Here is a 15,024-nt window from a genome sequence, read left to right on the forward strand (position 1 = left end):
ACTACATCATTAGCTGCTTTTTGTTTAATGAATATATAGTAATCTTGAACAGTCAAATCAAATGACTTTACTCCCTTACCTGGTGCCAAGAACAAACACCTGGGACCACACTAAACTCTGCAGCTTCCTTTCACATTGGAAACAAAAAGCCTCTTTTGGCCAGAAACTTCCACCAACAGAAAAGGGTGTAAGATAAAATAGTTCTCATTCTAAATTTACACAAATCCCAAGGAGAGCTCACTAATCCTCTTCCAATCTTTCTGAAGCAGCAGCATCTGTACTCACAGAAGTGTTCACAGCCTCACAATAAAGTCTACACAAAAAATTGAAGCTCAAATATACTTAAAATAAATTAACTGAAAATTCTGCTTAATTTCTGGCATTTCTTTTCAAGAGTAAATAGACACCCTGTTTCCTGGGAGTTTAAAAAAATCTTAAATTTTACTGGAACACTGAAGAAATATCATGTATTCTCCAAACAGGCAGCTGAGCACAACAGGGGTGTGGCTGGATCCACTGTAACACCAGGGAGGCTCACAGGTATAATTTTATTTCATCTATGCATACACCAGTATTTTGTGATAGTCTCTTACTGTGATTAAAACCAGAAAATGTTTAAGAATTTCCATATTAAATTATGCCTATTTCCTGTTTAATTCAGCTGACAGATCTTGTATTTCAACATAAATTGAATTAATCTGTCCTTGTTCTTTAAGACTGCTCTGAGAGGAAAACAAAGAAGATGTATCAAGAGAAATTAAGTCACGTGAACTTCTGAACCTGTAAATATGGTCTGGTATGGTGGGAATTTACTGGATAAAAATACAAGTTCAGAACAAAGCATCAGCATTTACTTCAAATACTAATCAAATAAATTAGTAATCAAATAAAATATAGGGGGGGTTGTATTATAAAAACAACTGGACTACAGAAAAAGACATGTATATAATCCCATTGTCTCAAGTTCTGGGCTGCAGATTCTCCAGTTTAAGGAAATTCTTTGTGGGATTTCAACAGAATTATGTGAACACCTCAGTGAAAGCACTGCATAATTCGAAGGGCTGAAAAAAACCCAAACAAAACACTTCCAATAAAAACTAACAAAATATAGCACTAACAAAATTTGCTAGATATTCCTAGTCACAGAAGAGTAAAACATTCCTATCAGGCATTTATCCATGCAGACAAAAATCAGAGATTTCAGGAGATTAATTTGCAAATCATTAATAGTTATACGTGTTTCAATGACGAGAAACAGAAATGAAATCAGGTGGCTGCCTGCCTCACAGACCCTACACTAGAAGAAGGCTTCAGAAGAACTCTTAAATTAATCTGTATTCAAGAATTTATTCTGCTATTAAAGGATAGGAAAACCAGCTTTCCATAAGTTCCTGTTAAACTCTGACCAGGTAAACTCAATTGGATTATCTGGAAGCCCATTGAGAGGGAGCTGCTCTGTGCAGATAAGATAATAGAGATTTAAAAAGAGTAAGTAAGGATTATTTCAGAGGATCTAGCACCACATCTTTGATACTGTCTGTAAGACTTCCCACTCCTTTCTCTGAACAGCATTAACATTTTTGAAGCAAAAATATTTCACATATCCACATTTTCTACTAGTTTTGCACCTAAAGATGCATCTCAAAGATATGTATTTATTACTCTTTTACACATAATAGGACAGAGAATACTAAAAAAAGGTAAATAGGAGATTGAGGTGTCTTGCTCAAAATCATAAAAAATCTGGACAAGAAAAAGCTGGAGGCCCTAATTTTCTGTCTGTGGTAAGTATCCAAACTGCACACAACATTGTGCAGACACCCAAGCAATCAGGCTCAGTCTCCCACCTTTCCCAGGGGTATCCTCACCAAAGAAAATGTTTTGCCTCCTTTCACACCCCAAAATCTGTGACATTTGAGATATCCCCAAGGGAAGCATCCCCCACTGCAGTGAATATGTTTGTCACTACTTTATAAAGCTAGTGATGCTGTCAAACCAGAACAGCTCTCTTCTTCTGCCATGATGTATTTAGACAGGAATAATAATATATCTATCATTATACCCATCAGGGTGGTTATCTACAGGGACAGATAATTTTGTTCTGTTGCCTACATAATTAAGGAACACTTCTGGCAGCAGAGATCCCAGCTCACATCTTTTCTTACTGAGACTCTATAATCTCATTACCATCTTGAGGATTTTGGTGTCAGAACCATTTTAGGGACTCCAAAGCTCCATTCTGACCCTGCTGCAGGTTAAGGGATCCCACTGAGCACCACCTCCACTGCCAGTTTGTAAATCAGACCTCAAAACTGATCCCTGTTAAAAATAATCTCCCCAAAATAGAAGAGAGAAGGAGTAAGGGTTACTAGGGTTATTTTTAAGCTGGGCAGGCTCAATGCTCTGATTGACCCTGGGGAGCCAGAGGAGGTTTGTCTGGCGGGGCTGGGTGGCACAGGGAAGGGGTGGCTGTGGGCACAGGGGATGCTGAGCTGCCTTTGAGGCTCAAGCCAGAGTGTGGGAAAGCTCAAGGACACCGCTCAAAAACCATAATAAAACCATTCAGCAGCTGTGGCAGTGGGAGATTCAAAATAACTACAATGGAGCAGTGTAATAAAACTTAAAGTGAAACCAAGAGACCTGCAGACAACATCAGCATCACTTCTGCCACAGGCTGCAGTCATTCCTTTGGTATTTTGCCTTTCAATACCTAATACTCTGATTTTACTACTTTCTAAATACCATTTTTCTGAATTTAGTATGGTATTTTCAAGAGACATCTTCCTCAGCTGAAACCAGATAAATTAAAAATAGGTAGCTGTAAATCCTGCTCAGCTATTTTGAATATTTCATTAAAACCAGAGAATTATAAATGGACTGTGACCCAAAGTAAATAGGTTTTATTTGGTGGCTTGGTTCAATTGGGTTGATCATGGAGTGTGAAATGTTGATAAAATGGGAACATTTCCTTCCCTCTTCTAAAAGTAAAGCAAAAAGAAAGGGATGAGAAGAAGGCCACTATTACTGGGGATGAAGAAAATATCCTAACCACTGTCTGGTATGCAGAACAGGAATAAAAATATCACTTTTATAACCCTGCTAACCCAGCATCACCTGACATTTGAGACAGATATACAGTGAGTTTGAATTATTCAAACTACTTCTGATGTTGATTTCTGACACTGAAAACACACACATACAGTTGTGTTAAGCTAAATGTATCAAAGGACAATAATGATGGAAATACCATTTGGAAGCCTCAACTATAGATCTGGTCTACTAGAAATTGCAATATTTTAAAATACCAGCATGATTATGTGGACAGGATTCCTTCCAGTCAGTGCTATGTTTTGCCTTTCTCCATATGCTACTACTTCTATTCAAAAATTTAATTTCTTAATACCAACTGTGCCAAATTAATAATCTCCAACATAGTAAATTTTCAGCTTTAAAGGGATGTTTAACCTAGCATTACACTGTACCAGCATTATTTTTAACTCAAGCTGTTGTTTTTTTAGGGTTTTTTTAATTCAAAACAATATGGTCTACACAAATGACACACACTTCCTGAAAGTCAAAAACTGCAAAGCAAACAGATGGAGACCCAGACTAAGAAAAGAATTAGAATATCAGAATACAAAAGTTGCTCTTTGAATCCTAATTTACATGTAGAGTCAGATCCCAATATTTATCACACTGTAAAGCTCCTACATTCTTTCTGACTTTATTCTGCCTTCCACATCACACTGAACCTTGCTGTTAGGAGACTTTCATTCCAGCTCCACCTGTTCCACAGAGAATTATAAACACAGATTTTGGCCTCTACTTTAAAGTTCATTTCAACTGCTCCTTCATGAAGATGATCTTGTGTAACTGGAGAGGAAATCCCAAATCCTTGTGCGGGCCTCTGTCAGTGCTTTCTCTTCAGGAGAGCAACCCAAATTAATGTTTAGGGAAAGGAGAATGGGCATTTGAAGGGAAGCAGAGCAGCCCAGTATTTAAGAGTATAGTCCTAAGAACTTGCAGCCCTCAAAGAACATCCCCTTGGGACATGAGTGCTCCTCCTCCCCACCCTCCTGTTCTCCCTAGGGCAGAAAAGAGCATCAAATACTACACTGAGGAGAGTATGTGCTCAAGACAGCTGAAATGTGATTTGCCATGGAGAAAATGCAAGAGGCAGAAAGTTCTGCAGCTCAAACCAGACAGCTTTACACAGGGCTGCCATTGCTAAAAACTCCCCTCCCTCCTTCCCAGTCAACACTCTGTATAGGAAAAGGTTTATGAAATTCTTCCCCCAGTGCACTGGAGGAGGAAGCAGATGAAGGAGATTTCTTCAGATTTAAAGCATAACTAGCATAAGGCTGTCCTTTCTGCTCCCACAAAATTATTTTTTTCTTCAAAGTACTTTTAATTAATCTGTAACAAAATCAAAATTATTTTTACAGTGGTACTCAAGGATTGTGATTTTTGTTCCTATGCACTGAGAGCTAGCATCTAGGGACACTCTAGATCTTAACTTGATTTAAATTATGCAATTAAAATGCAGGTTTAGTTTTCCAGGTACCAAAGGACTACAGTCTACATTCAGACAAACTCAGAAATCAGAGATATATTAACTTATATAATCACTGAGGGCAGAGAGAGCCAACAACAGTCCTTCAACATCTGTGGCTAATGCATCTCCAGTTCAAAACCTCAACTCTACAAACATTTACATATGAAATAGTTAATCATGCCAATGAAGTAAGCCACCAGTCAAAGTTATGCACACACCTAAACCTCTGTAGACTCAGGGCTTAAAAATTTAAGACAATACCTTTGCTCAGAGAAGAAAAACTAGTTTTATTGGAGCACTGTTATTCCTGAAGTTGTGTGTCACTCAACACCTGAAAGACTCTTCACTGAACTTGGAATTATTTATGGACCTTGTAAGTCACACAATTACACCCTGCTTTCAGTGGAAAAAAGGGAAAAATTAAAAGAAATCACTGCACTCCAATTGAATGGAAGAATAAAAGGACCTCTGAGATAGAAGATACAAGGAAAATCCAGTATTTCAGTACGAGGTAGGTCACAAGAACTTGTTGCAGCATTGTTACAGATCACAACCTGAGCTAGCACAAACAATGGCAGCAGGAGAGCTGAGGGCACACAGCCAGTGCAGAAACACTGAGGGTGGAGCAAGGAACCACTGTCTTCTCTCTCAAATATTCTCCTAAAATCACCTCCAAAGCATGAATTTTTCTGTGCCCCCAGCAGGAGAGATCATCCATGAAGAGATGGAGTATTTCTGTGCATAACTCTGACAAATGTCTAAATGACAGAGGTGTGAAGTTAAAAATCTCTAAATCTCAAATTTAGTATGCTTTAAGACAAAATGCCAATGACTACATTTAATGTGCTAGAGAGAATCATACATCCCCCTCCACCAACCTGTCTGTGCCTGTTACACTGAAAATGATTTGAGGATTACAGTGCAGTATTTCCAATTAACTGCTAAAGTCACCTGACTTTGCCTTGTACACAAAGCATGTGGGTTTGTTTGGTTGGTTATTTTTCTTTTGATAAAGACTGACCAAAGCAGAGAAATTCCTAGAAGCAGCAACATTTGGAAAAGGTATCAACATTTGGAAAAGGTAACTGTTGTTGGTCTCACAGACCAGCTTGTTCAATAATGTTTACATATCAAGAATTACAAACTGAATTAAGAATTGCTGTGGTGCAAACTCTCCCACATCTTACTATTATTCACACTTGCACTTTTATTTCAAGCATTTGGGACTGCTGGACATAAAATTCTGGTGTAAACAGATAATGATTTTTGATACATCATCATAATTCCTCCTCTCAGTCTCCTGGAACAGTGCATGGAGAGAGAAATACAAGTTTTGAAACACTCCTGCATTACTGCAAGTAGAAGGTACTTCATGGCAATTAACAAAAATATCTTCTCAGTGTTTAAGTGTTCAGTGTTTGCAAACTGTATTTTCATGGGCTTCTGCTACAAGTCTGGTTCAGATACAGGAGAAATTAATCACCGTGAGTGGGCACAAAGTTGTATCATCAACTAAATAATTATCCTTGATGCATTTACTCTGGGACTGCTGGCACCTCAAATGATTAACCAGGGCTGGGACAGGGACATGTGTGTGGAGCCTCTGCAGAGAGCCTGGCTGGCACAGAGTCTGAATCAGCAAGAAAACTGCACTGCTCTTCCCTAAGAGAGAAATCAGCACCATTAAACAGCAGCTAATAATCACCAGAGAGTGCTGTGTGTACCTCCACTCCTTTTGGGCAGGGCTGTTCCCAACAATATCCAAACTTTACACCCAGCACTGTCCATCTTGACTCTGTGGTTAATTATTTCACCAGAGCACAAAAAGCAGGCAAGAGCCTCCATGTTCCTGAAGGATCAGCTGGAATATTCTGGCTGTGTTGCTGTAAATTCGATTAGCACTCATCAAAGGCACCTACTGCAATAATTCCCAGAGAGCAGCTCACTGTTCTGGGGAAATGTTTACTACAGGGCAGTGAAACACAATCATTTGCAGCAAGGCATGGCTGCCTGTGAGTTACTCACCGGAGGGAAATCGAAGTCTATCTGGTTTGCTAAATTTAAGATGTAGTCGATTCGAAACTGGTTCTCTGGATTGGCTAGTTCCACTGGAGGTGCCAAATTGCCCATTGCTGTCACTATTGTCTGCAAAGAAACACAAGTAAAATATTGCAGAGAGTGTCTAAATAGCCACCCAGAATGGTTAAAAAACAATAGCTCCTAAGTTTACCTCTATAGCTTCTTTAATATTGTTTTTAATATCCTGAATTTTCATTTTCTTCTCCCTGTAATAAAAAAGGCACATCATTACATTTATAAGCCACAAAAGCAGAATATCTCTTCAAAACAGAACATGAACTTGAAAAATATTCTATTAAAGCTGTATTGCCTAAAGTGCTTTCAGTCACTGAAGACTTTTGTACATAGACTTATTTAAATATCTCAAAACTTTTCTACTTAAGTAGTAACATCTATTTGCATCTATTTTAAGCAGTAACATCTACTTGCATCCAAAAATCAACGTCTAATTATGCTTTAATAAAAACTTGCTACAGCCTTAGACTGAAACTAAGACATTCTGCAGAATCAAACAGATTTTGATTCATTTGAATGCAAAATACTAAACATACGTGAAAGTTCTTTAGGAAAGTATACACTGGAAACAAACAGAAAGGAAAAAAGGGTGAGTTACTAAAAGCAGGAATAAATTAAAGGAGACCAAAGAACCTCAAAACATAAAAAAAATTAAATCACAAAAATTATGCCTTAGCAGAACAAACCATAGCAGAGCACTCAACCTGACACAAGACATTGAAACAGTCTGGATGTGAAACAACAGTGAAGGATTAATCAAAGCACAGAGAATTATCCCTGGCTAGAAAAACCCACTTGGAATGAGCACTATCATTTGGGATTAAGTGCAGTGACATTACCCAGCCCAGCAGGCTGGAGCAGGACAGTGCAAACCTTTGCCTCTGCTCCTCTGTGCTGCATTTGGTGTCAGATCTGACAGCAGGGAAATTTCAATGCTAAACAGTGCAATCAAACCAAATCATGAGCAAACATTTGGTATAACCAGGAATTAGCACCCTAAAAGTACTACTAGCACTGAGCCTGTAAACTGTAACATAATTGCAAAGACTGTGATAAAAATTTTCACATTATTAATTTCTCGCTGTAAACTGCATAAAATCACTACTTTGAGGGAAACCAAGTTAGCCATGAAATTACTAAAAAAAGCCAGCTAAACTGTCGAAGTGGCCTTTTAATCTTCATTGAACTGCTTTTACAGGACTCTTTGATTATGGAATATTTATATCAACATTTAATTTTTTTTTTCATTTTGAAAACTAACATTTTCCAGCACAGTGTCCCAAGGACTATGAAGTATCAACAGCATTTCCTTTTTTTACCCTTTTAAAGATAGTAACTCACAGTTTCAGCTTACAGACCCCAGCTTGAAAACCTCATTTTATGGAGTTAATTCACTAAACATATTGCAAAAGCTTTTTATCACTTTATCCTTTCTATAATTACTCACAGTCAAAAACCAAAATGAAACTGAAAGTGTATTCACCAATCAAGAATGCAGAAGAACAGCAGGAAAAAAAAAAAGGACTACTTCAATAACAAGGCAGACACATCCAGGAGTGGTGGGAATTTTGGCTATCAAATGAAAAATGAATGCAACTTTTGTAAAAGACAGTGGAAAGAAAACACCACCATGCCAAGGATCTGCCTGCACAATGCCCAGCTGTGACTGCAATGCCAGTGCTGCTCTGGCAGAGGGGCAGCAACACCAAATCCTGGTGTTCAGGATGACTCTGCTGTGTGGGGAATGGCTCTGAATCAGCAGCACAGCCCAGACATAAATGTGATTATCCCAAAACATCATCCTCACTGAGCCCAGGTCCTCAGAAGTTTGGGGCAGGGACAGGAAGGTCAGAGAAGCTTGATGCAGAGAGAAAATGGAATAATCAATACTCAGATGAAAATTCAATGTTTTCCTAGACTTCTTTACCTACCCACAGACCACCTTATTCCTGAAAATTACCCATTTTTTGCTACAGAGATGTGGCACTGCTGATGAGAACAAGGCAGTGAGCCAAGAAAGGCCAAAGGCACCAAATTAAGGAAAATAGATTAGACAGGGTAAGAGAGAAAAAACTAAGGGCTTTTCACCCTCCTCCTAACTTTTACAGCCCCAGGTCTTGACAAACTCTCCATTCCACAGCCAGGATGCAGGGTGCACAAATATTCTGTTTTTCAGCAGTGCACATGTGGTTGCAAAGCCACCATCCACTTTCAGCTTTTAAAAATCATGTTTAATAATTAAAATGTAAATAATGGTATGAAAGCAGGAAGTGTTTATCAATGACAGTGTAAGCAATTTGTCTGGCTTTTATTCTGCCTCCAAATTTCAGCTGGATCTTGAAATTAATGAACATGTATCCAGATTTTGCCCTGTTTAGATCAAAAGGGCAACTGATATGATGAAAGCCAAGCAAGATATCAGTACTTTTAAGGAATAAGCACTCATTTTGCTTCGGTTTGGAATATCACTAGAAAAAGAGAAGTTTAGGGAGTTTGCATTGCTTAGAAGCAAACTCTGTTTATCCTCTCTTCCCTGGAACACTTGCTATTAATTGTCTCAAAGCATCAATGAGGTGCACATTGACCTGACTCTTCCTTGCCATACTGATAAACCTTATTTTAATTAAAGATTTCAGTCAAACTTCCACATTTACACCTCCTGGCTGATCCTCTCACTACTAAGTGATAATGAACACAGAGAAACGTTAACCTGCAGCAATTAACAAAGTGCCTGATAACCATCATCATCTTTACAACAAGGATACTCATAGTTCCTATTTCTGGTGTTGTTGCCATGGCCCTATAGCCTGCCCAGTAAACAAGGAATCCCATTACACAGCAGTGGATGTATCACTGTGTTTTGTGTTTTGTAATGTTTACTGGACATAAACTTTCCATGACAATCGGACACTTTATTCTTCTGGAACTCAGAATGTTCATCAATCACCCATCCAACAGCAGCTTACAAACAACTCTGACTTCTCACAAAAAGCCCCAAAAAGGTGACACTCATTTTACTCAGGGACTAACGAGGTGAAGCACTCAAAACCAACATCCCATCGCTCTACCAAACTTTTTTTTTTTTAGAAACCTGGCCAGGTTGCACCTCAAATTTCCAGAAGTATTCAAACTTTTCTTTTCCACAACCACAAAGACTGAATATTCAACTTAGAATCTTTCCTTTTTAATTTCTTATTCCCAGGTGCTGGCACAAAACCACAAAAGAAAAAAAGAAAAAAAATAAATAAATCTGGGCTGCCAAAATGTTTTCCTCTGGAACATCCTGAGTAGTTTGGGAATGGCACCAATGCTCTCCTGGCCAAGGAATGACTGATGTCTCTGCAGGCCTGTTCTGTATCTTTAGATGTCATGGGTTAATAAGGTCATATTTTTAATCTTGTTTAAAACTTTTGCTTAGGCTGTGCAAGGTAGGCCAAACAAAGCATTAAACTCTATTAGTTGAGGATTAGAAGAAAAATCTCAAATCCTGCTGTTTTCAATATTTAAATATGCCAAAGAAAAGCTGCACATAGCTTTCAGGAAAACTAATAAAGTCTATTTTAGGTACTATAAAAAAAGATGACATTTTAATTCAAGTAACATTAAATCAGAATGACATCAAAGGTCAGAAAAATCAAATATTCCTTGAAAACCAACCTAATCAGTATTTAGTAAAGAACTTCTCCACCTGTGGTTGAACTTTACTATGAAAAAGGCAACATTTTTCCACAGACTTTATCAAATCTTATGCAAAGAACACATTAACAAACAGATCATCAGAAAGCAAATTATTTTAATTTTAATGTTCATTTCTGGTTTACTTTACAGAATAATACAAATGACCATTACTTGGAAAAAAAATACTTAAAAGTTTAAAAAGAACATTCCAGAGGATAAAGATTCAGGTCACCCTGAAACCTCTGGCATCTCCCAGGTAGAAAAATAATTTTAAATAAGGGTGCTGAAATTAACTGTCACAACAAAACTTGTTAAACAATTAGTGGTATACAGAGATGGATGGACAGGGATGATGGGACACCTTTATGCCATTAATCTAATTCCTAAAATCAAAGTTTGAATTTTTTGGTCAGTGCAGACACGTTAGGAAACCTTGGAGATTTCTGCAGCTCAAAGAATATACAGACTATTTAATAGGGCATATTAAAATGTAGTCAGAGAGTGTTAATGCAGAGCCTTTGTCTCCTTTACAAGGCTGTAAACAGCCCAGCCTCTATCACCTTCAGGGACTGGAGTAATGCATAAATTCCCTTTATTTCTGAAGCAGTCAAACTCTGCTGACTCTTGAACCTGCAGCAGGGCAAGGCTTCCCTTCCCCGGGCAGGGCACTGCACTAAAGAGCCAGTGTGCAAGTGGAAGAGCCAGAATGAAAACCTCACAAAGCAATTCATTTGCCTCTGACTTTTTATGGTAGAAAATGACGTTGTTGTGTTACACACAGGTGCATCTCCCTGCTTTTTCAGGTATTGCCAACAAATGTGAATGCCCAGGGAAGCAGCCACAGGCTGTCCCCTTCAGAAGCCCATCAATTACACACTGACAGCCAATGAAAACTTAATAGATCCATTTTGTTTTAAAAACACAACTCAGTTCTTTGACAGGCAGTCATGCACTTCACAAGCATGTGGGATTTAAACATGCCTATTCATCTAAATAAAGTGTCTTTGATGCAGTGAAACATGCTGATGGATTTAATAAATATTCCATAAAATCTGCATTAAAATTTATTTACTGAACCTTATGGAAACTAAGAGCACTACCTGCCAATCCAGCTCAGAGAAACAGAGCTGTGCAGTCCAGATCTTCAGACACAAGACCACGAGCAAGGAAATTCAATTAAGGTTTTGCTACCAATCCATGTTACAAAAATCGTGCAGTACTTTACAATTCAACTAAAAGATAAATTTGTTTCAGCCTGGGTTATTTCTAACAGAACATGGCAATTACCTCAAAATATAACAGCTAGAACAGCAAAGAGGGCAGAGGCCAAGTTAGAGGCACTTGAAAATGGGGAAAAACAGTTGCCTAGAGTATTCGGAGTGAAGCTGAAATAATTCATCTTAGACCTGTGACAAAGGACCAATTTTACAGACAAAACTACTAAAATGCAAGAGCAAAACCCACTACGTATCTTCTGCAAACTCAACAGCATTGATATCACACTGCTCAGTGTTCTGCCAACTTCCAAGGGATTTTTCAGGTCTGTGCTGACAACCCTTGCAGCGCCATGGGGCAGTGACTGCACAGCTCAGAACTGCAATAGGATTCACTTGGGTCCTCACCTGCAGTGCAGCTGGAAGAGATTTTCTAACCACATTAATGCTTTGTTCTGGGTCAGCACCTGGTAAAATGAAATGGTACCCAAGGCACAGGAAGCTGACACAATGCACCCTAAAAGCACTTTACAGTCAGAGTGTGCTGGTAATTTTGACCACAGAGATTGAGCATCTCTCTGGAAGCATGAGACCCTTCCTGCAGAGCAGTTTCCCCTCTCCAGCACCATGCTCTTCCTCCTACACCACCTTTCCTCCACCCCAACATCGACTTAACTTTGAAAATTCTTTGTTTGGCTTCTCCAAAATTCCAGGTATCAACACACTGTACCATTCAGCTACCAAAGATCTTTCAATATTAAAAAAAGAACAGCTATGAGAATAAACTATTTGCTTTCTCTGTAAATAAGTAACACCTTTTGGAAAAAGAAAAACCCAACAGGCTGAATAATTTTGTAATTATATATTTTGAATTAAAGACACAGTTAAAAATTGATTATGTTGGACAGATCTAACTGTGACCAAAATTATTTGGGAGAACTTAGTTCAATTATCCCCTGAAGCATAATCACTTTCTCACACAATATATGATGCAATGTATGGAGTAGACAATACAAAAAGGGCTTCCACAAGTTCCCTTTTAAAGATTGTGACAAGCACTGCAAATTGCTTTACCACTGCTTGTTTTAATAACTGCAATATTTTTCTCCATGAGTAACATGCACACCTTACTATGCATCCATAAACACGTGAACGCATGATAAGAAATACAATCACAAAGAGATACCTTCTGTTAATGGAATGACAGAACCATTCTCCAAGTCAGAAGTCAAGAAACACAAATTACTGAAGTGTTGATTAAAAAACCCACATCACAGCTCTGTGAAAGCAGAAATTGTGTTATTTTTGATGATTATTTACGTTGTTGCAGTGTTAAAGGCTGAGATGTAACTTGTTTCCTACCTTTGGGAATGGTACCACAATGAAATTATACCAAACTCTAAAAAAGGCATCCCTGAATATAAATGTAATAAACTCCAATTTTAGGTTTATTTTACCTCTGCTCCCTGTGATACCCAAAGTGCAAAGGTTAAAGGGTAACTTTATTCTGCCTCCATGGATATTCTGATGCAAAGATTGGCTGAGGGCAGACTTTGCTCCTGCTGAAGTTCCAGGACTGGCACAGGCACGTGGCACCCTGGTCATACCACCTGCCCAGGTGGATGTGGCACAGAGATGCTATTCTGGCTCTCAGCCACCTTGAGGCTCCCCTCAGCTTTGCAAATTCCTACATAAAACCAGTTAAACTGGTTTGCAGTCCCTTTATACCTGTTAGTGGCACAAAGAGACCATCACAGACACAATATTAAGAAGCATAATTCTGCTTATCCTGCTCCATTTACCTCAACTAATTAACTAGCAATAGTTTAGGTAAGGGATGAAAATAGAATTGTTCACAAAGAGCTCTGTGATGTACGAGCCTGACAAAGGCCCTTCAGTTCCTGCTGTGCAATTAAACACCTCTGTAAATTGCAAACCCTGCCTGGAGCTCCCCAGACATTCAGAGGGGAACAAACCAGTGTCATTTTCCTGCTCTTGGTACAGGTAATTAAAGCATATTGCAATAAAAGGTGTCCTCAGAAGTTTAGCATTCTCTCTGGACACTTGATACAATAATTAACAAGGCTGGAGAGTCTTCAGAGGACACTGTGGCTCCTTTCTGCTCTGGAAGGACACCTCAGAACCGGCAGGAACGGGAGGACTCAGGCAAATTGCTGAATCATCTTGCCTTGTACAATTCACTACTTCCAGACAATCAAACTGCTGTCAGGAAGCAGAGCCCTTTTTAATTATTTATTTAACTATTGTGAATGTAGCCATTATTAACACAGAGTAAAGGAAATGTCCATTGCCCATCACTTTTTTTTTTTTTAAACACTTCTGCCCAGCTGTGCAGCAGCACTGAAATACAGCACATGGCACCTCTCAGGTTGTCCCCTCTGCTGTTCCAGGCTGTGTTTGTACAGCCTCCCCTCAGAGCAGAACCAGCCTCCTGGGTTCTCCTCCATCTCTGCATGCCCAGAAAAAATACTACTGTGGGAGTACATAGTGCCCAGGCACTGCATCCATGTGGATGCACCTGTGTTAAATCTGGACCCTTTGCTGTGCTAAATGTTAAATCTGTGCCATTTCCATCACCTCATCCTTTGCTTTCAAACACAGGCAGGGAACAGCAGCCTTGTGGGGGGTTCCTGTTCTCACCTGAGTTCTCACTTTCAAAGCACTTCTGTCCAACCTTTAAAACATCAATTTGATGAGTGCCCTACGTGTGTCATTTGCTCTAAAGCTGTTTGGGAAATGCCTGCATTCCAGTAACTTCTTCAGCCAGGACTGGGCAGGAAGCTTTGGAAGAGAAGGCAATCACATCCCAGAGCTCTTCAGGGGTTTGTGCACAAGAATGAGAGGAATAGCTCCTATAATGGCTGATGACCTCAGTGCTGCTTAAAGCTGAAAAAGTACACAGCTGGCTAAGGGCCAATATTAAATGGAAAGAAGCCCTAAAATAAAAATGGCTGGAACAGTGGATGCCAAGTAAGGGTAAACACAGAGCAGCCAAAGCAGGATGCAATGCAGAAGGCAAGACACTGATGAGACAGGTGGAAAATGGTTGGTCCTGAAAATCCCTTGATATATTTGTTTTTAGTGGTTATGATCTCTGTTATCATCTGAAACACTTCTGGCATGTGATATTGTAGGCAGCTGATCTGGAAGGTGGTTGCCTCAGCAGTGACAAAAGGGAATGGGTTTTGCCTCACTCAAATAAAAAGCAATTATGTAGCCTGTTTCACCATTTCCCCCCTGGTACTTCTAAAAAATTCCATTAAACTCTCAATGACCCAAACACTTAACATTTTCTAAATGCTGTAGGATTTAGTATTGGTAGCTCCTAAGTTCAAAATGACAACCTGAACAGGAAAGCAGTTCAGGCAGGGGATGTGGACCTATCTGGACAAGAAAAAATGAACTGTTTTTCAAACTATGCAGCTGTCACTGAAAGTTAATATTTCAAAGAGATATTAACAT

General features: G+C 39.0%; 1 protein-coding gene across 2 annotated transcripts in view; it reads right to left on the reverse strand.

Annotated features, from left to right (window-relative positions):
- Positions 1–15,024, reverse strand: part of GNAS (GNAS complex locus) — a 127,475-nt gene that overhangs the window by 39,695 nt on the left and 72,756 nt on the right. For both annotated transcript variants that reach the window (XM_063172578.1, XM_063172579.1), the window contains exons 3-4: positions 6,786–6,840; positions 6,581–6,700 (exon numbers count right to left, since the gene is read on the reverse strand). In XM_063172578.1, coding sequence (XP_063028648.1) covers positions 6,581–6,700; positions 6,786–6,840 — 175 coding nt within the window. The remainder of the gene's footprint in view (positions 1–6,580; positions 6,701–6,785; positions 6,841–15,024) is intronic.

This window comes from Melospiza melodia, chromosome 19 (genome assembly GCF_035770615.1).
Source record: "Melospiza melodia melodia isolate bMelMel2 chromosome 19, bMelMel2.pri, whole genome shotgun sequence".
Classification (NCBI taxonomy): Eukaryota; Metazoa; Chordata; class Aves; order Passeriformes; family Passerellidae; genus Melospiza; species Melospiza melodia.